Source organism: Lagopus muta, chromosome 6, assembly GCF_023343835.1.
Source record: "Lagopus muta isolate bLagMut1 chromosome 6, bLagMut1 primary, whole genome shotgun sequence".
Classification (NCBI taxonomy): domain Eukaryota; kingdom Metazoa; phylum Chordata; class Aves; order Galliformes; family Phasianidae; genus Lagopus; species Lagopus muta.
In genome coordinates this window covers 7,496,587-7,521,009 of record NC_064438.1, presented here as the reverse complement: position 1 = coordinate 7,521,009, position 24,423 = coordinate 7,496,587, and the positions used below count along the sequence as shown (strand labels likewise).

Below are 24,423 nucleotides of genomic sequence, written 5' to 3'. Positions count from 1 at the left end.
TTGTTGAACTGCTTGAGTAGGAGAGACAAAGTAGACAACTAGGAGAAGGCTGATTTAAAATGAAAGTGAAGTCTGGTCTACAGGTAGTTGTATTAGTGTGTGTGAGAGCCTTCTTGTAAGTTGTGGTTATGGAGTTGATGGCAATTCATAATTTGCTTAAAACTTGTGATATTTTAGCATTTTGTCAATGTCTTCCTGGTGCCAGCTGGCCTCTTAACTTACCTGTACCAATATGCCCACACATTCATAAAGACCTGACTCCTTTTTCATTTTTGAGAACAGGCCACTGAGGGGCTGTCCAATGAGATGCATGGTGAGCCCTCAGAAGCAGTCTGGAAAGTCTGCTTCTACAGCAGCAGTCTTGTGCTCACAAGCTAGTGATACAAAAGTCATAATTTGCCTGACCTGAAATTTAAGCACTTTGATCCCAAGCAATTACAGTTGCTACTGTAATAGGACTAATGAGTTTCAGTTATTTAATTCTGAATTTGTTGTTCTGGCAGAGCGGAAAAAAGTGATGCTAGTATTTAATGGAGCTTCTGTTAGCTTCTAACTCTTAACATGTTTATGTATATATATATATATATATATATATATATATATATATGGGATTCAATAGAATTGGTTATAAGGTGGCCTCATTGATGGAATATTAGTTTTTAGGCTTGAGAACTTCTGCAGGTGTTATAGGAACTCATCTGTGTTCTTGGGAAGTTCTGCTTGCATCACAGGTTGGATGCAGTGATCGCAGATATCAATCAGCAAGGAGCATATTCAGAAGACTTGCAAAAGCTTTTGCAAGAGGCAGTCCTAGAGTGGTTTTCACATCTCACGTAGTGAGTTTTTCATGAAAAAAGTGAGTTTTGTGGCAGGAATCTAGGAAGGAAGAATCATCTACAGTCCATCTTCTGTCTTTGCAATGTCATTGAGGGACACATCTAAAGGCTTGCGTTTCCAGTATGGGATGTGAGTTTTATTTAAAGCTTGAAGCCTGCAGAATAGGACAAGAAGTTTAACCATTCTTGCTTTGGGAAATGCCAAGTGCTGCTGGAAGGGAAAATAAAATCATAAGCCCAGCCAAAATTATCTTAAGGCTATGGCTACCTTAACATTAAAACAGCTTTTCTCTGCAGTGTAACAGCAGTTAGACTTATTTTGCAAGCGTCTGACAACAAATGCTTTCAGATCTGATGATATGAGTGGAGAAGGCTTATGTGATTAGCTGCAAAAACCAAAGAGAGATAAAGAAGGCTCAAAGGAAATGATGCTGGGAATTTCCTTCCATTCCAGTACTTGGTCTGCTGGAAATGACATCTAAACCTTCTGAAAATGAATGAAGCTCCTGTGCTTTACAAGGAAATGAATATTCTACTCTTGAGTAGATGAGACATTGTATTTCTCACTTAAAGCATCTGTTTGCTGCTGTAAAAAATGTCCAAGCCAGATGTTGTAAACAAACTGGCCTTGAAGGCGTTTTTTACATTTCTTACGGTTGCTGCTTTTCTTTCCATTCAGGTTTTTGAGAGTACCTGACTAACAGACTATGAGGCATGAAAAAGTTTTAAGGTGTTCAACTGCTTCAGGCTGAGCATCCTCTTCTTCTTCCAGGTGGATTTAGGCTTCCAAGAAAAGCTTTCAGGTAAAATCTTTTTGCTTCACAACTGATGGCATTCAGTAATGGATAAGCTTTTCACAATGTTTCTTTCAGCTATGTGATGTTTGCAATCTAGAGGTTTATATTGTGTACTTTCTAGATGAAAAATGCACATTACATTCTTCTGTATTTTTAACTACTTGTCTTAGACCTTCCCTGGGTTATTAGGGTTTTTGAGGGGGGGGGTATGCTTTGGTGGAGGTATTTATTTAATTCATTCATTTTGTATCAAAATCTTTGGAATTCTGTTCCATAAAATTTAGGGGAAGTAGAACTCTCAAACCTTATGGACTTTAAGAATATGGTCTTCAAATGAAGGAGAGAGGCGTGAAAATTGGTTTTCCCACTAAGCAGAAGAAAGAACTTATTCTTTACTTCTGTTAGGTTGCAGCAGTTCACTGGGCAGTAAACACAGGAGTAAACCTTTAGTTAAAAGTCATGTTGACAATGGGTGGAGAAGCAGGGTGGAGAGAAGCCGCTCTGCATGTCACTTCTTGATGAGCAAATATGGATACATAGAATGTACTCAGTGCTCACACCTGAAAATACAAAGGAGAAGTCTTTAATCTTGCCCTTCATATTGATGCATGTTTGTTTTCCACTGGAGGAGGAAAAAAGTGGAATCAAAAGATTCCAGGCCCAGAGTGATTCTCCTCCCCCTCTGCTCTGCCGTGGTGAGGCCACATCCAGGGTGCTGTGTCCATTTCTGTGCTCTCCAGTTCAAGAAAGACATGGAAATTCTGGATGGAATCCAGTGGAGAGCTACAGGGATGCTTAGGGGCCTGGAACTTAGCCCTTTTGAGGAAAGGCTGAGACATCTGGGACTGTTCTGCCTGGAGCGCAGGAGGTTCCACGAGCATGAGAGGGAACTTCCTTTCTTTGGAGGTGACAGAGCACTGGCACCTGCTGCCCAGAGAGCTTGTGGAGTCTTCTCCTTCTCTGGAGATATTAAAAACCTGCCTGAATGCTTTTCTGTGTAACCTACTTTGGGGAACCTGCTTTAGCAGGGAGGTTGGGCTAAATAATCTCCAGGGATCCCTTCCAACCCATTGTGATTCTGTAGCTCATGTGAGATATTTAATACACCAGTAGCTGAAAGAAAGAGAAAAAGCCTATGTCTGTTTATGGCAAAAGCAAATAATGTAATTGTAATTTTTGCAATTTTAAGTATATTAAATTGGAGATTTGTTCTGTGTGGGTATACATGTGTATTTAAAATATGTAAATTTATGTTTATTAATAGTTACTTTTTTTTTTTGTTGCAACATTAGACAATCCAATGGCAGACCAAAGGATGGACATTTCCTCTACAATTAGTGACTTTATGTCACCAGACCCTGCTGAATTGATTTCCAGTTCCCTTAGCACTTCAGGAGTGGATTGTAATCGGAAAAGGAAGGGAAGCTCTACTGATTATCAGTAAGTTGGATTTCTCTCAATTTGATAATGCTGAAAAGCAGTTGCAGTGGAACAGTATAATTAGAGAGATGAAATAACCTTAACCTTTTCTTGACAACCTGTTGTTTAAAGGCCGTAACAAAGAAAAAAGCTGCCATGCACTAAAAGGAAAGTTCATTATTTAGTAATAAGAATAAGGCCTTCATCTCAGTGCAGCTGGAATTGAGGGCTATTGAACGAGGTAAGGCTCAGGAAAGAAACCTTTGCATAATGAGGAAAAAAAAAAAAATTGATGAAATATATGATGTGAAGGTTGATTATGTTGACCGCATACATAGGAAGCAGAATGTCTGGCCAGCAGAAAGGAAGCTAATAATTAATTAGAAAGCAAAAGCAAAACTAGGAATAGTTTCTTCTTTTCACCAATTTTTTGCATTTTCAGTCATTTCCTGTCAGTGTGCTGCCAAACTTTGCCTGATGGGGAGCTATTTTGGTCTCCCAGTTGAATATGAGTCTGGGGAGTCTCTGGTTTGCTGCAGTAGGACTGCCTTGTGTTTTGTCAAGTGACTTAATCTTGTATTGCTCTCCGGTTGCAAACTATTATTCCTGGTAGAATAAAGATTTGTTTCTTGTGGATTGGTGGTAGTATGTTGTCATTTCAAGAAAGCTGCTTCTCTTGAAGGGATGCTTGCTACTAATAAAGCTTAGAGGCACCATCTAAGCCATACCTTCTGTCTTAGGGCAGGTATTTGAAACAGAAAGAAATCACACCAACTGTGCTTTAGAATGGTGAAAGTTGCAGTAATGTGTGCCATGTTTCCAACTGTGTAATGTCTTCTGCTCTAAGTACACCAAGACCAACGTGCTTACTGTAAGTCACTATGCAAACTTCATGTCAATTGTAACTACAAAGCCTAGCTGCAGGGTAACCCTTGGATAGGCCCCTTCCATTGTTAACACAGCTACATAATCCATTTCTATGTAACTTGGCACAGATTTTATCATTGTGGGCCTTCTCACAGTTGGCAGTTCCTTCTATGTTAATCTGTGCTGAGGATGCCAATTAAGAATTCTGTTCCCTGTGCATGGAGATAATTTTTAGGAGAAGTTAGGTGCAATACTAATTACTGTGTACAGACCACGAGTGTACTGCATACATAGCTTCTGTAGTATAAGTTTAGTCTTCTTGAAAAGTACATGATTCCCTCTAGTTGAATTGACTCCTACAAAACTCAATGAAAAGCCTCAATCTTACCAACTTCCTCTTCTCTAGAAAGGATTTCTCCATCTTTATACTTCTGAGTAGGAAGCATTGCTCAAGTCCTCTTTTCCAAAAGACAGCTTGCTCTTGTAAGTTCTAATTCTGCCCTTTAGGTTGTGTGTGCATTTTATTAAATATGTGAAATGCTGTTTCCTTGAGTCAGTTTATAACAGCTGTCATTGTACAGAGTTCATGTTTTGTTGCAAAGAAAATGGTGACTAGTGAATATTCCTATTTGTAAGTAGAATTTAAGGTAGAATTCCTTGATCCCTCTTTCTATGTGTATGTATGTATAAATGTTCAAGAATTGCTACTGTTCAACTTTTGCTGCCTATACAGTTATTTATTTGTTTTTATATAAATGGTGTGTGTCCAGTTCTACTCTTCATTTACCAATGAATTCAGGATGTGAGGAACAACCTGACTGTCTCAGTGTGCATTCACTCGTCAAATACAAGCAAGCTTATTGGTCAACAACAATTTCAACTTTCCATGCCAGGTTCCTTTCAATCTTTCTGCTGCTCCTTTCCCATTGAAATTCCTCTTCAGCACACTGATATAATTCCAGCTAGAGTTATCTGTTCTCTATTACAGCGTGTTTTAGTCAAATGCTGGAATCCAGGGCTTCATGCACAGGTCTATGAACACGTACTTTCTGTTGTTGGCAGTAGTGTTTTAAGTTGGAACAATATTGATAAGAAATGACAGTATCCTGAAGCATTTGTAAATTACCCTGTAGCCACTATAAAAGTCTCTTCCATATCTTGTTTTGCCACAAGAAGCATCTTGTAGCTCAAAGTGGCACCACGAGTGGAGAATTGATGCCTCATTTCTAAGTCCTATGCTGGTCCTGCGTGTTGTTTCTTTGTGAGCATCAGAAGCACTTTGAGCTATTATCTAAGTCAGTAACTCAAATGTACAAATGGAGAGATGAAAAAGCCTTTAGCATTATTCAAACTTCTTTCAAGCCTATTGACAAAGGTGATTAATTAAGAGGTGCAATGAATAACATATAGACAATTTTTTAAGAATGCTAATGTCCAATATTGTGTGGGAATAAGTAATATATCAGTAGCTAACATGAGAAGTTCTTTCCTAAGACTTTAATGAAACCTAGCTTCGCAGCATATTAAAGCTCAGTGGTATTTGAGATCATTCTACAGACTTGAAGTGATGCCAGCAGTTAATTGCATGTAGAAATTCATTTTATTTTTCTTTTGATACATTAAAATCTGTATAAAGTTCAAAATTAGGACTTAGGCACTGACTGAAACAAAATGTTCTGCTGGGCGGAATGAAAAACTGAGATAGTTGAGATACATGTTGGTATTTTATTCCTGGCTTTGAGTCCTCTGAAACTCCAGTTATCTAACCACGAGGACAGCAGGCATGCAGCACGGATCTTTTGTTTCTGCTGACAAAACAATATCTCAGTGATGTGCATCATAATTTATATAATAAATTTAGGTCAGTTGTACTGATTTTTCACATGCAGTGTAATGGATTTGATGCCTTCAGAATGCACTCACTGCTCATGTCTTTGTTCTTTTTTCATTTCAAATAGGATATAAATTAGCTTGAGAATTTCAACAGAAAATGAGAGATTATTATTTCATATAGATGGTGTACTTTATTTCTCTTTCTTTTCAGACTTGATGGCTTTCCTTTTGAGTAAGTATAAATATTTTTATAATTGGTTTCACTTGAAAAAAGATGCTTAATGTTTTTCCATGGTTTTCTGATTTAAAAGAAAAAACAACACAACAACAAAACAAGCAGAATAAGGCAGGCTTAGGATTGCCCATGTAAGTGCATTTGTACAGATTTATCTATATCAGAACATCCTCTTCCTCATTCTTTTGTCTAACAGCCCTGTAGTGTTTGGTATTATTTTTCAGACGTTGAGACGAAAGTTGTACTACTTTAAAACGTGCCTGCTTAGCTTTATACACGCTCTCATCCACCCTGTACATTTGGCTATTCCAGTGTTGCAGTGCATCATGTGGGTCTAGATTATTGCCATCTCCTATTCCAAAATCAACCACAGTAAGGCACAGCGAGGTTCAGGGCACAGACATGAGTGAATTCAGGGCAAACTGTGTGTTCTGTACTGGCCCTTGTGATAATTACCTGTGTTGAAATGCCTAACTGTAGTAAATGCAAGTTAGTAGTCCTCATTCTGGTGAGGGCGTGAAAAAGATCTGCTTTGATAAGTCCTTTTTGTTTTTATCCCTCTAGTTAACTGAAAAACATTTTTATAACAGATGATGTCTTTGAACTGCAGTATGCTTTACTGTCAAACACATCAAGCTGTGCCATTTTGTTTGCTTCAAAAGAAATGCAAGAAAATGTTGTAATACTACAGAAAATGCTGTAGTTTTTCCAGGTTATTGCTTTTAAATTCTTCTTTTTTTCAAGGATGTAAGGGTGATTGCAACACTTTATTCTAATTTTATGCTAGTTTGCTAACAGCCTTGCTAACGCTGCTTAGTTTGTGATACGTTGCTTTATTCTGTTTTTGCAGGGAAGGTATGGATACAGATAAAGATGACCAACATGGAAGGTACTATAGACATGGTCACTAAACTGTTTGCTTCACAATGCTGATGTAGGATCTGTTTCCAATATCATGGTCAGGTGTCTCAAACTGTTTCTTTTTTGGGACAGAGGTGTAAGATCACTGCACGAAGTAAAACAGTTAAAGAAAATATCCAATGCTTTGAGCCCTACCGCAATATTGTTAATAATGTTATTTTCTGAGGAAAGGCTAAATAAATATTCAGATCTTAAAAATTATTCTAATAAAGATCATTAGGTACATAAGATATGCTAAAAACTGTTTTCAATACTGTAACTTTGTGATATCATTTCTTAACAGGCTGGAGTACGCAGACCAACAAGGGAGAATAAAAAATGCAAGGTAATGCTCTCAGCAAGCATGAAAAGAATTTGCCTTTTGCCATATATGAATACCTGTGTGTATTTCTTTTATTCTGAGAATTGTTTTTTCTAGCATGAACCTTCTCCTTGTTTTTGTTATCTTTGCATTACTAACTTTTTTCATATATAAACTACATGTAGCTTTGTGGAAGTGATGGAACTTAATTATGTTTTAGTCACTTCTGTCTGGAAATTGTAGCCTACACATGGTTCTTAAATATTGCATTCTTTCAAACTCAGAAGTGGGTTACAGAGTGTTAATAGTGACTCCTAAGATGTGAAAATACAGAACAAGAATTAAATGATTCAGTGTTTGTCATCACTTTTCCTGGTTAGGGAGAATTTAGTTCAAAATTATCTTGGACATTTCAAAAGAAAAGTTGTAGGATGACTAGAAGACATACAGCCTCAGCAAAAGATAGTTTTAAATACTGCTGTGTTGATGTAGCATACTTATACAAATATGTAGTTGAATGCATTATTCAGTGTACTGTATGGACAACAGTGTGTGTGTTCTCTGGTAAAGTAGAGCCAAGCGCTGCAGCCCTTCCTGTAGCTTGTAACTCTTACCACTTAAGTAATGAGCATATTATTCTCTGAAAAATTCTGTGTGTAGATTTTATGGGGCTGAGAGGGTGAATGAAATATGAGGAGGATGTTATTTTTTTGTTTTATTGTATATGATTTGGGGATCTTTGTTAATACAGTTTGTTTTCTCATGCTCTTCTGTTTTTCCTTCCCACCTTGCTTGCTTAGGGAGGCTCACAGTCAAATTGAGAAAAGGCGTAGAGATAAAATGAACAGTTTTATAGATGAACTGGCATCCTTGGTACCAACGTGCAACGCTATGTCTCGAAAGCTAGATAAACTCACTGTATTGAGAATGGCAGTCCAGCATATGAAAACATTACGTGGTAAGTTGATCGATGGGGAGCAGAGAGAACAGGGCTGGAGGGTGATAAATGGGGTTCCCCCAAAGCTGTCTGTAATTTTGCTCTCCATTTCTTTCCCTTTTGACAAAAATGAGTAACCCTACTTTTGTCTGGTGTGGTTTTACTTGGGGAATTTCAACGGCTTTTATTTAAGGGAATGAAAGAACCTGTATTTGGCAAATTCACCTGAGCAGCTTAAAATTAGCCATGTTTTCAAGTATGGGGGGGAGATGTGTAACCTTCCAGCAAAGCAGGTTTTAAATTTTGGAGCTTTGAGGGTTTCATGTTTTTTTGAGGAGGTGGCATTTGAAAGATGCATCTTCTCAGTCTTCTGCTGTAGCAGTTCAGTTTTTTCCTGTGTGAAAGAACTGATGTAAGCAAGCTGTCTCTACCCTGGAGCTACTCGTTCTGCTGGAGCCCTGTATTTGCATCATCTCTACACTGTGCTGGTTCAAGATGAAATTCTCTTTGGAACTCTGTACCTAATTGTCTCATCTTTGAATGCTCGCAACAGCACTGTCATATATTTAGGCCCTTCATCAGATACAGCAGTGAAGATTTTTGCCTTTTCTCTTACTTGCTTCAGTAGATGTCATTACAAAAACAAAATAGAATTTATTTTTATTTTCTGTCTCTTCCCTTAGAAATGTCTTCAAACTTACAGTTATATATCAGCACTCTTCTTCCTACAGAATCTGTGAGAACGCAGAACATACCATGTCCTAGAACAAAGAAAGCAGTTTGTGTGGGCTACCAGAGTTTGTGGTAGAAGTCATGCAAAGGCACATGCTGCCAACTGTACGTTCCAGCTCAAGGTGTGGTTAGTTTGTTTTAACACTAAGCTACCACGTAAGGGATGCGGCCTCTCTTTCCCCTCTCTCTTGCAGCTGAGCAACTGCAGGATGACTTGCTTCATGGTCTGATATCCTGATCTAGCAGGGAAATTAGTGATGAGGAAGGAATAGTTTTCTGTTAGCTGACCTGACGGATTAGTGTCACTGAATACAGTGAAAGCAAGGCAGCTGAGCCCGTGGGATGAAGGAATAAGGGCTTGGATTGTAATCTGCTACTGAATCTTGCATGGCACTCATCCCTGTTCCTAGGTAGGCCATATGCAAGACTTGCTTGGATAGAGAGGTTAGATTTTGGGGGTGAGTAATATTGCTGCAGGATTTGTGATGTTTTGTGCTCTTACCTTCAGCTGTTTGTGGAAGAACGAGGAGTACTTTAAGACTTCAATTTTAGTCTTCTTAGTCAGTTGCTTTTACAAGTGCTTGAAATAGGGAAATATGTGGGTTTCAAAGAGCTGGGGCTGTAGCAAAGTTCTGTGTGTCCTAAAGCTCCATATAAGAGTGAAGTGAATCAGTTGCTGGATACAATCTGTGATGATGATGAAAGCTTTAAGCCTTCTAGAAGTACGCCCCTGAGAAAGGATGCTGCTAAGTTACAGTCACTGTTGGAGTTTCTAGGAGACCTGGCATCTTCCAGTCATGTTTATCCTAGCATTTTTGTAAGGTGTAGCTTTTCCTGCCGCTGTCATTTGAGTAAGTTGGTATTTCATAGCAGATCAGTGGTTGCTAATTTGAATCTCTTGTCTTTATGAAGGGATCAGGATGAAAATAATTACTCTCAAATAAATAGATGGTTCGTTTGCTCTGTTGTTTTTTTTTGCTTTTTGCTTTTTGCATTGGTAAGTCAGGCCAGTGTAACACCTGCTTTTTGTCAGTGGTATGGAATGAGAACTGATTTGTAAGCTCCTCTCTGACAATCTTTTTATGTCACCTCATTGTGTTTTCGTTCTTTACTTTCTTACTTTCCATTTCTTGTTGGAGATCAGAACATAAATCAAGCAGAACATTTGGGTCAAAAATATGTCAAAAATTGCTTACATCTCAGAAGTCACTTAATTTGTGTTACTGTAATGCAGTATTTTTGCTTGCAGCTAAAAATACCAACAGAGTTCATCATATTAATAAAATGAAACAAAAAATCAACTTTCATTTTAAAGAACAGGTGAAACGAATGGTGGCGTAAAAAGGAATCAAAGGAACATTGCTTATCGAGGTGTGCATTGTTTAAATCACAAATTCTGATCTGGGGATTTTGTTTTTCTTTAGGTGCTACAAACCCATATACAGAAGCCAACTATAAGCCTGCTTTTCTGTCAGATGACGAATTAAAACATCTAATACTCAGGGTATGTTTCAGCTTTTAATTATGAGATATTAGTGGCTGTGAATGGAATTCTTTCGTGGCAAAACACCACGATTTTTCTGCCTGTTGTCTGAGCTTAAGAATGTTGTGATAATAGAGGATAACACAGAAATCTGTAAGACCTTTGCATGCAGTCATTAGGTTTTAAAGACGAGCAACGGCTCTGAAATTAAGCAAAAGGATTTCAGGGGGAGGGCTGACAAACATGTTGTTTAGATAGTAACGATATGAATTTTCAGTTATTTCATGAAATAGACTAAAATTACATCAAAAAAGAATTCTGACAGACTTTCTGCCACGTATGACCTGGGCAAGATTTTTAGCATATAATGTTATAGGAATGCCTTGTTTTGAGGTCACTGATGTCACGTGGCATGATGTGTTTGTATCCTTGCTGTATGCATTTATAGCACAGAGAGAACATATTGCTAGTGTAAGTTGTCAAGCACTGCAGTGTTCAGATGCAGCATGTTTGGAATTTAATTTCTGCAGCATTGTGACTTTAGAGCTGTAAAGGTAGGGCCTAATCCTGCATGCTGGTATGTGGCTGAAAAATAGGACTTTCAGAATGGGAACAACTTGCCTGTGGACACGCAAATAAATACCCAGATTATTTTGGTTTCCAAAATAGGAACTCTGGAATAAATGCATTTAAAATACTGTTTTAAAAAAATGGACATTATTAAACATAATTGTAATATTACTGGACAAAATATGGATGCATTCTTCTAATACAAGTGATTGGTGATTCTGGGCACGATTCCCAGAATGATGCCAGAAATGTTAGCAGATGAAAAATAAAACCCCAAAAATGTAATTTCATATCTTGTCTGTTGGCTCAGATATCTCTAAATGTTAAGAGAGTTCTCCTAGTGTGGAAATCCTGCTGTATACAAAGTGGTTTTAAACATTTAATGTTGCAGTGAAGATGTATAACTTAGTAATTTACTTCTCCTCTACCTCCCCCCTCCCCCCAAATTAGGCAGCAGATGGATTTCTTTTTGTTGTGGGCTGTGACAGAGGGAAGATACTGTTTGTTTCAGAATCTGTCTTCAAGATCCTCAACTACAGTCAGGTATTCTTTTCCTTTTTAAGTAGCATTGGCCTTAAAAGATTTGAAAACAATGTTATTGTGATGCGTTTCTATGGGAGGGTTTTTTGTGTGAATAGTTTGTCCTGAAAGCTGAGATTTTTTGCAAAGAAAACTTTTCTCTGTCATGCTATTAGACAAGATTGCTTCTGGCTTCCATTCAAATGAAAGAGGTAAAAAGGTACTAACTTGACTTTACTGATTGTGACACATTCTGTTTGGGTTTTCACCATCAGGCTTGCAGAAGTGTTCACTAATTTGGCTTGTATGCATATATTGAAAAAAAAATTGGCCTGAGGTTTCTCCGGTAGCATTACATGAATTTTTCATCTTGGTTAAATTTCTGTTCTGTTTTTGCTAGCATTCTTACTGATGGAAACTGGGAAGCAATTGTAACAAAGCCAGGATTTTGATACACGCTTAACGTGAGGCATAACTTAAAGACATACATTGTATAAATCATTTTTCATTCTTTCTGTTGCCTGCTCTCCTTTCCAACTTGAAAAACTGTATCAGCTTCAAAAGTTTTCATCAGGCATCCTTTAGTTGGGTATTTACTAAATAGCAACTAATTGCATAGATATTAAAGAAGAACAATTATGACTTGAAATGTGTAGCATACAAAAGGAAGCTGAAAAGAAACTGGAATATCTGTTGTTGGTGGATTGAGCATGCTGGTTTTTTAAAACTCTTACTGAAAATAATGAAAGTACTTAATATGAAATGTAGCCATAGCTGTGGTGAATACTAATACATTTCATTTAATCCTGGATCTGAGATGTTTGATGTTCATTGGTTAGACCAGTTCTTTATGACTGATGCTAAAATTAGGAAAATATACAGTACAATTATTTTAATTTTTGACAATCCCTACAGAACGATTTAATTGGTCAAAGTTTATTTGACTACCTTCATCCTAAAGACATTGCCAAAGTGAAGGAGCAGCTATCTTCTTCTGACACTGCACCACGAGAAAGGCTTATAGATGCAAAAAGTGAGTGTCCCTTCTTTTGAACAGTACTGCCATATGTTTGGTGAACGTGCAAAGTGTTTGTGGGGGGTGCTGTTTGGATTGCATGTCGTGCCAAGGAAGAGAGAGAAGAGAAAATATAAATTGGATTCCTGCAGTAGATGCTTTCAATTAGCTGGCTTTGCTTGTGAGATACTGTCTCTTCTCCAGGCATGGAAGGTTTTGCTTTTTTTCCCCGCTGAAACACATGAAGTGTTCTAATCTTTCATTCTCAGTGGTCAAAGTACACTGATGTTATTTTGGTTATCCATAGCTGTCAGTTGTGGAAGAGTACTTTTTTTCCCCCAATTCCAGCAATGACCTAACCTTTCTCTTACAAGGTTTTTTACTGGGTCCTTGTAATCGTTTCCTCCACTTACTTCTACTCCATTCTGGTGTTTAAAAGTAGTTCTGTATCTGTGTTGTTTAGAAGTGTGTGGGTCTTTACTTAACTCTTGTAAAAGGAGTCTGCATTGCTTAAGTAGAAAGTGATATCTTTGTAACTGCAAATTTCCAAGTTGTTAAGTCTCATGCTTGTTAGAAACAGAAATCTGTAGGACTTCATATAAAAAAAACCACCGGCTCAACTTCAGAAAGTGGAGCTAGGGGTCACTCCAGGGCAAGGAGCCCAGAGGCTCAGCCTGGCTCAGCTGAAGTTTCTCTGTCTCTTGACTTTGCCTGGTCATCAAACATGTGTATCCAGTGCTATCCTTTTTTCTATATGCCTCTGACGAAGTCAAGCAAAAATAAAGACCATAGTTTACAGTTTTCCCATCTGCTACAACAGGCCAACTGGTAAGTTTTCAAGAACAAATATTCTTAAGAGTACTGATGTTTATTTGTATTTTTATCTTGGCATAAGTGACTCCCATACAACCTGTACTTTCACCAGTGAACAGCAGTTTAGACTGTGTATGGTGCAGGACAGGCTGGCCTCCTTGACGTGACCTCTCTCAGTTCTGGTTTCCACAGAGGCACTCTTAAGACTAAAACAATGCCATCATCATTTTTCTCCTTGCATTAAAAACTGGCAGGATCCTGGAAGGTTTTGTAGCTGTTCATTTATACATATCCCCATGCAGCAGTGGTTGAAGTGGACAGCAAGCTGTGGAAAAGTTGCTGTGTGATTTTAATTCATCAGTTTTTAGAGAACTGTCCCTTGAAGCTCCTTCTGCTTTGCTGGGACACCATGCTCTTAATGTGCTGTTTGTATCAGCACTCTGTTGCTGGTTTCCAGATTTGACATGCATTTTCAAAGAATTTTTTCTCCAGTGGTTTTCCACAGAAAATAATCTAAGATTCTCTTACAGGTATATGATAAAGGTCAGGACTCACTGATAGGGCATATTCATATGAATTTTGTAAGGATGGAGATTCTTCTCACACATAACGCAGTGAGGGTTTGGAGGTCTTGGGGGTTTGCAGTCCCTGTGCGTGTCACTACTACCCTTTCCCCCTTCCATCATGGAATCAGACAATGGCTCGTGTTGGAAGGGACCTTAAAGCTCATCCAGTTCCAACTCCCCCACCATGGTCAGGGACACCTCCCACTAGACCGGGGCTGCCCAGGGCCCCTTCCTGCCTGGCTTCATTGTAAGAAATCTGATATTTGGAGACACTGTAGTTGAGAGAGTCCTGGGATGGTGCTTTTTGCATAAACATGTGTGCTCTCTCAGTGCATTTTGTGATTTAAAAAGCCTTCTGATAGGAAGGGTCATGGGTATATTGAATAACTATATGTAAGAAGTACTGCTCTACAGGTAAATAATCTCTCTTTTTCATCAGCTGATTCGTGTTCAAAGAAATCGTGTTAATTGCAAAACTTGATTGGACATTAACAATGTATTTCTAATCTTCTAATCTAAGGCTGTGTTCTCAAGCTCACAGTAGAAAATGTGATCAAAATCGTTCTAATATTCATGTGGTCAGCTGAGTATCCTGCAGGTGGTCACTGAGATAAAAATCTCCACAAGAGCACCTCTGCTTCTGAAGGAGATACAACAGCTGTGAAGTTAAAACCTCATACAGTTTGGTTATATGATGTAATTGTATGGTTACCTTTTAACCCAACAAAGGCAGCTTCCTCACTTCCTCTGTTTGCTACAGCTGGACTCCCAGTTAAAACTGATATAACACCTGGGCCATCACGACTATGTTCTGGAGCAAGGCGGTCCTTCTTTTGTAGGATGAAGTGCAACAGACCTTCAGTGAAAGTAGAAGACAAGGATTTTCCTTCAACCTGTTCAAAGAAGAAAGGTAACAATTGTGTGTGTTAATATCAAATGTAATGGCTGTCAGGCTTTTTTTTTATATATATATGATTGCTCAGTTGCAGTAGTTAAGTTCTTGATATTTATTGAATAGGATCAATATTTATTCTTAAGATATTGTTACATGAACTATGTTCTGATCTGTTACTTTTTCCTATTTTGGACAGTTTCCATTCCACACTTCCCTTCAAATGTAGTATTTCTGCACCTGAACTATTCGGTCACAATGTTATCTATGGTTTTAATTAATGTATTTTTTTTCCTCTGCAAGGTATTACTGCAAATGTGTTGGTATACATGTTTAGTCCAAGTTTAAAAGTTTCTTCTTTTGAGCTCTTTGGACATTTTATATTAGTTGAAGTAGAAAGTGTCAACTAGAGACAGTAACGTCAGTGTTTTGTCTCTGGATGTGACAGCTGCTCCAAGTACTGCCTGCTAATTTCAGACGTAGCTTCAACCTTCTATCACACCTTGGTGCTCAACCCTGAGAAAAGTGCTTTGTGCAGTTAGGCACAAGGTTTTTTTCTCTGGCTTTCTGTCAGAGTCGTCTTCCTTGCTGTCATAAGGCCTGCTCAGTGCTGAGTAATTTGAGTTCTCCTTTCAGAGAGTGACTGTACTACTTGTCACTGTGAACCTTAGTCTTTACCCCTATGGACAGCTTATCTTCTGTATGCCAACTGTATATTTTCTGGCAGCCAAATTGGTTTCCTCATTTGTAGGAGCCTCATGCTAAGTTGAAAAATGTCTTATTTACTTATTAATAAATGTAACATTAACTTCCTCTAGCAGTCCTTTAGGTTACTTGCATTCTTTGGTGAAATAATAAGATGTAATGCGATTTCTACCTGAGGGTGATCAGAAGAGATCTTGGTTTGAACTCTGTGGTGGTTCACTATTAACAATGATTTTGTTGAGGCAAACTGTATATTGGCTTACCTCAGATAAGCTGTGTTGAAGCAGGAGTACTGAGAAATCCCTTGGTGAGAAGGATGAGGATAAGGAGGTGAATATTCTCAGAACAGAGAGGTGAAGTTCTCCAAAAGCGGTATTGTAGCCTAACTGCTTTTTTGTTCTTGTTTTTATAGCAGACCGCAAAAGCTTCTGCACTATCCACAGCACGGGATATTTAAAAAGCTGGCCACCAACGAAAATGGGACTAGATGAAGATAATGAGCCAGATAACGAGGGTTGTAATTTAAGCTGTCTTGTTGCAATTGGCCGCCTGCATCCTCATGTAGTACCACAGCCAGTCAATGGTGAGATCAGGGTGAAACCTACAGAGTACGTTTCTCGACATGCAATAGATGGAAAATTTGTTTTTGTAGACCAGAGGTAAGAATACTTCTGATAACTTCCACAGCAAGTTACTGTCCAACACCGATTTACTGCTAGTGTGATAGACTTAAAGAACTGTAAATATTATTGAAAAAAGACATGTCTGATCTTTTCAACTTTATGCTAAATCCCGACTCTAAGTTACTCTGCTTTTGAGACATAGCACAAAGCAACTACCATGTATTGATCATGTACTACTGATTCAATTATAAAATCTCCTAAACTGTGGCTTACGGTTTAGGCAGTAAGCAGAATAATGCAGATATCAATTCTGCCCGTTTATTAGAAGGGTGTATGTATGTAATCCTCAGAAGAATATGCTGTCCTATTTTGCTACTGGAGTTTGTAACTACAGCGGTTGGTTGTTTGAAATCTTCTGCAACCATTGCATGGATAAGTTTTATTGCACAGTCTACGTCAGGCTTATATATCATACTCATTTCTGTGAGCATCTACTTGGGCATAGTCTACTGAGGTAATACCTCTGCATGTGATCTTTTGTATTCATAAGAAATAAAACTTTTCATAAGATTTACTTGGAATAGGTTTGGGAATGTGGACCAGTGTTGGTATATTTTTTTTTTCAAACATCAATTTTATTGTCTACTTATATATTTATTCAGGTTAATTCTTACTACTGAAAAAGAAATTCCTTGAATTTTCTAACGTAGCAAAGAGATGTGAGCTGGGCCTTCTTTCAGAATAACTGACATTTTCAGGGGAAAAGGAGTGGTTGAAGGATGTTAATGAAGGGTTGTGTTGCTTGGGAAGGGCTCTTTTGTTTCCCTTCCATGCCAAGATGGGTTGAGACTGCTCAGCTGAGACTGTTTCATGTTGTCTGTAGCTTAGGCACAATTATTTACAACGTAAAAAAGCCCAGGCTCCAAATTCTGCCAGAATCTGCCTGCTGGAATTTGTTCCTGGGGTGTGTCTGTGCTCAGCTGATTCCTAGTGGACTTTGAGAGGAAACTGAGCTGGTAGTGTTAAGAAGTACAGTAAGTGATATCTTTTTCAGTAGCGTGTCTGATTGTAGTGGGTGCTTCTATTTTCTCTCTTGTTTTGAATTTCACAGTAAGTTTTTAGAAATACATGTTCTTCTGCAGCAGTACTGCTAGCTAGTGGTCGTTATGGGAGCTGGCAGAACATCACAGCCTTTCTGCTGCTCAGAAAGTGTGTCATGCTGTGATGCCAAGTGATGGTAGTTAATGAACAAGTTTTGTTTTCAAAAGATGAAACCTACTCTTCCAATAGATACTGAAGTCTTTCCAACATAATGACTCAGAAAATGTTGACCAGTGGAGTTCAAACCTGTATACTCCATTTAATTGTTTTCTAGATGAAATCTATATCTGAATGTTAAATCTGGATTCTTTTGGCTCCAGTTTAAGCCCATTACAACTATGGAAACAGCCTGTGTCCGTTCTGTTTTTGTGCTCCCTTTGAGAAGGGAGAAACAACTATAATGAAATAGCCTTCTTGTGCAGGTTAAGGAGGGAGCTCAAGCAGTTCTTCTGACCTTACATGTCTGTTCTTCAGAGGCACCTTATGGGGAAAGGGTGCCAATATCTTGTAGCTGTTACAAAGCAGCTTTATTCAGGTTTAAATTTTCAGAATTACAATATTCCTCCAGAGCTGTTTAGAAACAGCCATGGTGGTCACAGGTCTAATATAATACCTGAGAGTCACTGGCATTATCTGTTTTTTAATTACCCATGAATTAGGAAGATTAATCTTCATGACTTTTTCCTCTCTCACCTGAAAACAACTGTCAGCATTACTTACTCATTTTCAGAGTGACTTTTAGTAAGCTGCCACAAATAGTTCAACTTGAGAATAAGGGTTTTTTGGTTTTGCTTTTGATTGTTTGGTTTTGTTTTGTTTTTCAATCTTTTTCCTCCTTTCCTCCCCACCCTTTCCTTCCCACTCCCAAGGGCAACAGCCATTCTGGCATACTTACCCCAGGAACTTCTAGGTACTTCATGTTATGAATATTTCCATCAAGACGATATAGGACATCTTGCAGAATGTCATCGACAAGGTATGATTATTAATAAATTGGGTAAATGAATTGAAAGAAATACTGGGAATTATGATGTATTAAAAAAGCTACCCAAACCCATTCAAGTCTGCCTGTCTCTTTCTGTAAATGCTTTAATTGATAACATTGTTTGCATGTACCAAGCAACACACTTCTTAGACTTTCATGTATTTTTAGTGAAAGCTTGAAGCTCCCATTGGGTAAAGGGGTAAACTGCAGAAATAAGACTTTTCTCCACGTGTGCAGGGAGGAGTTAATTGCACAGTTCTGTGTGATAAGGACTCTGCTTCTGCAGTCATGCTGCTGTTTCCCAAAAATTACTTGCTGTCTGTTTTCAGTTTTGCAGACAAGAGAAAAAATTACAACAAACTGCTACAAGTTTAAAATAAAAGATGGTTCTTTTATTACCTTGAGGAGTCGCTGGTTCAGTTTCATGAACCCTTGGACCAAAGAAGTAGAATACATTGTCTCAACAAATACTGTTGTTTCGTAAGTATTTTCAATGTAGCAGATGCACACACAAGCTGATTGTTTCGCACTGTTGTCAGATGAGTTTTGGTATTTGCTTTCATTGGGAAAACCAGCACGTCCATCATTGTAAGAACTTCAGACAGACACGTTTCTTGGCTCCTGTGGGAACTCCCCCCTTCCACCTTTTTTTTTCTTCCCCCTTTGAGGGTTCTGCAGAGCTGCAGTGCCTTTGCAGTGGATGGACTATTGCAGAAGAATTGGTCTTGAGAGATGCTGTGTGTTTGAGTTGTAACAGTTTTCTTTCTGCTGTTTATCTAGCCTCCTTGCCAACCCCAATGTTTCTTTGTGTAATAGTGACTCACAAGCTACTTAAGCCCTGTAGCATTCCATTCTGACACACTGCAGAGTGACTGTTTTGCAGGGCTTTCCATCACTAATTGTAATTCTTGAAATCCACAGCACCAACATACTTGATAGCGGAGACGCAGCCTTCCCACAGCTTGCAGCTTCACCACATAGTATGGACAGCGTGCTTCAGGCTGGAGAAGGTAACTGCTCTGCCACCAGGAGTGACAGTCATGCCTACATGCACAGATTTGTTGCAGTCTTGCACAGAGAACTTCTTAGTAGCCTAAGGAAAAGTGTTGTTTGAGGCAAAAGACTGCTAATGCAGCTCTTGTCCATGTTGTCTATGCTAGCAAGTAGTTCACTCAAAGTAAAGAATAAACAGGGCTGGAGAGGAGCCTGTTCAGCTGCAGAACAATGCGGGTGTGACAAGCTATTCTTTACTGAGTCTGGACAAGCAGCTCTACCAGATGCCTGAAGCAGGCAGGTTCTAAGCACCTGCAGAACGCGGCGTACCTAGCAACACAGAGATGCCTAAGAAACACGGCACAGCTGAGTCCAAGTCAAGGCTTTCTGTAGGTTTGAAGGTACTTAAGAAGTGGTAGAATTTAAATAGAGTTCATATAGTTCTGACCAGCTGTGGGATTCATACATAAATACGAATGCATTTTGGAAAATGTAAGTTTTATCTGACCTGAAGCTACCTTCCTTGTTTCAGGCGGTCCAAAAAGGAGTCATCCTACTGTCCCTGGAATTCCAGGAGGAACAAGAGCTGGGGCAGGAAAAATAGGAAGGATGATTGCTGAAGAAATCATGGAAATTCACAGGTAAGAGAAAACAGCATGAAGTAATAAGTATAGTTCTTCAGAATGAAATTAAAGAAGTCTTTCTTCAAGCTGAATGCATAATGATGAAATTGCGTTTCATGAGTAAACAGCTACAGATAGCTGTTCAGAATACCGAGACAGTCACAGCCAAAAGTGAAAGAATGACTGTTACAGCCTTCTGACTGCCTGCTCTAAGAAACCAGAAACAGTAGGCAAAAAGAGCAGCGAACTGGAAACCAATTCCTTTCCAGACAGTTCTGATTCTTGTAACAGCCATCTCATCTCCGTCCTGTTGGAGCCGTTACGTGCAGTGGGTGCCACTATTAATTTCAATAGGATTCCCATCACAATTTTAGTTTGGGGAGTTGTTCCCTTCCTGTGAAAGTGGCCTCATCCAGCAGATGCTTAGCAGCAGTACTAGTTGCAATTTCAGTCCCTCCCCTCTGGTTTTGTTTCTGCTCTAGACCAGACACTGCCTATCTAAGAGAATAGCAGATTTAGCACAGTGTTTTTCCTGTATATAAGAATAGAAAGGAAGAAAAAATGCTGTCACTCAGGTTCAACCAATACTCTGAAACTGATCCTCCCTTTCAGTTGCAGAACGCTCACTTACTTCAGTAAGTGCAGCACTATACCTCATCACCCATGTCTCATTTGAAGAGCCTGGGTTAGTTCCAGTCCTTTCAGCTGTTACTATTTTCCAAAACTGCCTTCTGTTCAGCTTTCCCAGAGGAACGCTGTCAAGGATGAGACTTCCTTCTGCACTGCTTTTCTTTCTAACTGCCCCACCTCCATTTAGTCTCAGGACTTGTTGGTTTTATAGTTAAAATATGTTATTTTATAATAATTAAATTAAAAAAAAACCCACAACCTGATCAAGATAGGGAGAATTTGATGAGTGAGAAATGCCGACTCAAAGGGTATTAAATATATATAATGAGTATACATCTACAATAGTGCTCTGTGTGTCCAGCACACTTCTCCAGCAGTAGCCCATTTAACAAGTCTAGATCTGTGTGATGATAAGAGCTCGCACTCTTAGCTGGTAGAAACTGAAATGCAATGTAGAAGAAAAGAGGTTTCCTCAGTAAGCAGGATCATTTCCTTGCTCCATCTCAGTTTAGGCTGCACAAACAAATAAGGGGGAGGGAAGTAGCATGGGAAGAAGGCAAAGGTTACAGACTGGGCAAGCCAGACTTGTTACTAGTTACCCACAAACTTTATCTTGCTGTAAATTAAAAGTTACTACAGGTAGTTTGAATAATACTGAAAATGGAGGAAACTGTACAAATGAAGTATGCCACCTGATACTGAGATCAGCACCCGAGTCTCCAAGTTTCTGGTAAACTCATTCCCTATTTCCCATACGATAGGATAAGAGGATCATCACCATCTAGCTGTGGTTCAAGTCCACTGAACATTACCAGCACACCACCGCCCGATGCCTCCTCCCCTGGCAGCAAGAAGGTAAGAACAAGCTTTGTGGACAGGCTTGTAACAGTAGTGTCAAACACACGGAGATGATGCTTACAAAACAACATGTGGTGCGGAATACACAAACTGCTCAGCCAAAGAAGTCTGACAGCAGGTGTATTCTGGTGTCCAAAATCCCAATACCGTTATCTTTAATGTGCAGAGACCAGTGATTCTTAGCAGTGACAGCTTTTGAAATCCACCTGCTCTTTGTTTTGCTCTTTTTTAATATTAAAAAACTGCTGCAAAGAACAGCTCTCCTTCCGTCTCTTGCTCGTCCAGAAACTCTCTCACACCACGTACTGGTGAATGCAGGAATTGCTACAGTGTGAGCACTGACAGTGTGCAAATGAATCATAAGTTACACTGTACTGCTGTAGCACAAAATATGGTAATTAGATGCTTCACTGTGCACTGACATGTTAAGTCAATACTACGTACCGTGCTTCCAAGATTGCTTAAGTAGCATTCACATACCATTACTAACACTTACCTTCCCAACCACTGGTACTAGCTACGTTTAAGTCATCCAGTAAATGGCTACTTACAGCTGTCATGTTCAAGACAAGAAGAGCACTTATCCAAATCCTTACTCTGTGCATTCAAACGCTGCCACAGATTTATCTTTCTTTCCCAGAAATTACAGTGGCTGTACATAGGAATTAATTGACTAGAGCACATAATTGACAGTAAATATTTTTATTTCTGGATTTCTTTGTTCTTAAAATAAAACTCCAAGCTGGAACAGTTATCATTCTAGAAAGAGTCATTCTTGATCATTCTGCTCATCAGTAACTCAATACCTAGATAATGTAAGGATTACTGTAACCTAATAAAGGAGACTACACGAAGAGAGTTGGGAATTCTAATAGCACAGCCTGTCATTATTTCTCTTTAGTTAGAAAAGGAAGTTTGCTAGGAAGAACACAAGTTCTAGATGATGCCACCCACAAAAGGGAACTCAGAAATACTCAGCTTCCAGTTTGTGCATTTCTGAGCTGTTGAAAACCGTAGTTCAAGTTCAGCTGTTTCCTTGCTACTTGTTCAGCATTCCCAAAGAAGGCACTTCTGTTTCTTGCTTGCTCTCATGCCCGCAGTGCTGCTGTGCTCTGTAGCTAAAAAAGCATTAGACTTGAAGTCCAGAAGCAATGCTCAGCTGTGGAGCCTCTCTCTACCTAGGAGGACTGCACTCTGAAAATGGAGGGTCTTAATTGACTGTACTTTACAGGCAATGTATCTGTAAATTCAAAAGCATCCATAGTTGGCTGTAATTACGCTCACTTGCAGATGGAGTACTTAGAATGATGATACTCAGAAATACTCAGGACTTTCTCTAGCAGTTACACAGAAGTGCATTTAGAGGTTTAGCATAGTGCTGACTTAGCGCCACCAGGAAGGAAGAGATCCATCATCTGTCTGCTTAATAGAGGTAAGACAGGGAAAGCAGTTCCTTGTTTACATATAGTCAGACTAGCCTTTAGGTCCTGGATTTTTTTTTCAGGAAGTCCATCCTCTCTGCATTAAAAATCCTACACTATAAAACAGTTCAGACTTAATGCAACATTTCATGCTGTCTTACGGCTTCTCTTTATTTTTTTCCTCCAAGATCCTGAACGGTGGCACTCCAGACATTTCTTCAGCTGGATTACTATCTGGGCAAATCCAAGATAGCTCTGGTTACCCATATTCTGATAACTCCTCTATTCTTGGTAAGTGAAGGCATACAGAAACATGCCTCAACTTCAGCTAAACACACAGACAGCTGTAGCAGGATGACCATTGTTAGCAATGATGTGCCTTTACCATCTGCAGTACATAGCTGAGCAGTGAAGCTTATAATCTGCTGTGCCTTAAGAGGTAGCAAGCAGAGGAGCCTGGCAGCCTACTTTGCTAGCTTAAGTGTATTTGGAAGCCCCTTTTCTCTGTCTGAAGGTACTTTTTATGAGTACTTCTCAACAGCTGGGAGGAGAGACAGGGTCACAGCCTGGGCATGTCTGAGAGGTGACCCGATCTTTGTACTCTGACTACCAGGCATCAGCTGTATCCCTGCATCTGGCTATCAGATCTGATCACACACCCAAAATAGCTCAGCCAGTTCAGGTACTCCAAGTCACACAGCAAGCGAAACAAACGAAACAGAACAGCTTCTGACACCAGACTCATTGTATTTATACTTACAGGGGAGAACTCCCACATAGGCATCGACATGATTGACAACGATCAGGGATCGAGCAGCCCTAGCAACGACGAAGCAGCGATGGCAGTAATCATGAGCCTTCTTGAAGCAGATGCAGGTCTGGGTGGCCCCGTAGATTTCAGTGATTTGCCATGGCCCTTGTAAATGATGCACCTTGCTTCAACATCCAAATATCAAAGTGCATTTATTGGTGGAGTTCTGCAGTCTGTGAAACTCAGTGGATGGAGAAGCTTTTATGTATGAATTTCATAAAAGCCATATCAGAATGCAACTCATTCTTACCATGTGTAACGTCAGACAAAGTGGAATAACCCGCTACAGTGTTCCGTGTTGATTTGGTTAGCTGTGTATAGCTTGCAATACCTGTATATTTTGGATTCTGTTATTTGAATTTTTTTTTAATCACTGTGCAACTCACGGGCATCAGTGGTAGCTTTTATATGCAAATGACCATTTCAGATGTATGGTGTGTTTTTACACTGCAAAACAGTCCCCATGTGGATATTTCTTATACTAATTGTACCATAAAGCTGTTTATTCTTTCTTGTAAGAATCCTTTACTATAAATATTGTTAAAGTGTAATGTATTAGACAGTTAAATATTTTTAAAATAAATGTTTCCCTTGTTCTAAGATGGAGCATTTCCTTTGATAAATAAATTTGATAAAACCCTGCTGAAGATGCATGCAAGAAGCAGTTGCCTATTTATCATTTCTTTAGCTCTGAAGGAAACAGAAAAATCAATGCCTTACAGACACTTACGGAATTCTGTCACTACACTGCATTCCTAAAGATATTACTTAGAAATTTCAGTTTAAACTACAAAAAATCCCTTAGCAAGGTGAGTTAAGGCAGACGGCACAACAGATATCTGATTTTAGGAAATATCCACTTTTCACTCTTACATTTGAAGTCATCTCCAACCACCCTGAAAAAAGCAAAAAGCAACTTACGAACCTGTATCATTTC

General features: G+C 39.0%; 1 protein-coding gene across 8 annotated transcripts in view; it reads left to right on the top strand.

Annotated features, from left to right (window-relative positions):
- The window catches only part of ARNTL (aryl hydrocarbon receptor nuclear translocator like), a 46,299-nt gene extending 21,922 nt beyond the window's left edge, over positions 1-24,377 (top strand). For 3 of the 8 annotated variants that reach the window (XM_048950276.1, XM_048950275.1, XM_048950277.1), the window contains exons 2-19: positions 1,516-1,639; positions 2,926-3,073; positions 5,964-5,984; positions 6,838-6,876; positions 7,192-7,233; positions 8,010-8,167; positions 10,303-10,382; positions 11,382-11,474; positions 12,366-12,483; positions 14,605-14,754; positions 15,854-16,100; positions 18,035-18,141; positions 18,480-18,630; positions 19,072-19,160; positions 19,676-19,784; positions 21,158-21,251; positions 22,864-22,966; positions 23,438-24,377. In XM_048950276.1, the coding sequence (XP_048806233.1) occupies positions 2,934-3,073; positions 5,964-5,984; positions 6,838-6,876; positions 7,192-7,233; positions 8,010-8,167; positions 10,303-10,382; positions 11,382-11,474; positions 12,366-12,483; positions 14,605-14,754; positions 15,854-16,100; positions 18,035-18,141; positions 18,480-18,630; positions 19,072-19,160; positions 19,676-19,784; positions 21,158-21,251; positions 22,864-22,966; positions 23,438-23,598 (1,902 nt within the window). In that variant the 5' untranslated portion in view covers positions 1,516-1,639; positions 2,926-2,933 and the 3' untranslated portion in view covers positions 23,599-24,377. The other 5 variants (XM_048950280.1, XM_048950278.1, XM_048950281.1 and 2 more) reach the window with 5 other exon arrangements.
- The last annotated feature ends 46 nt before the right edge of the window (positions 24,378-24,423 follow it).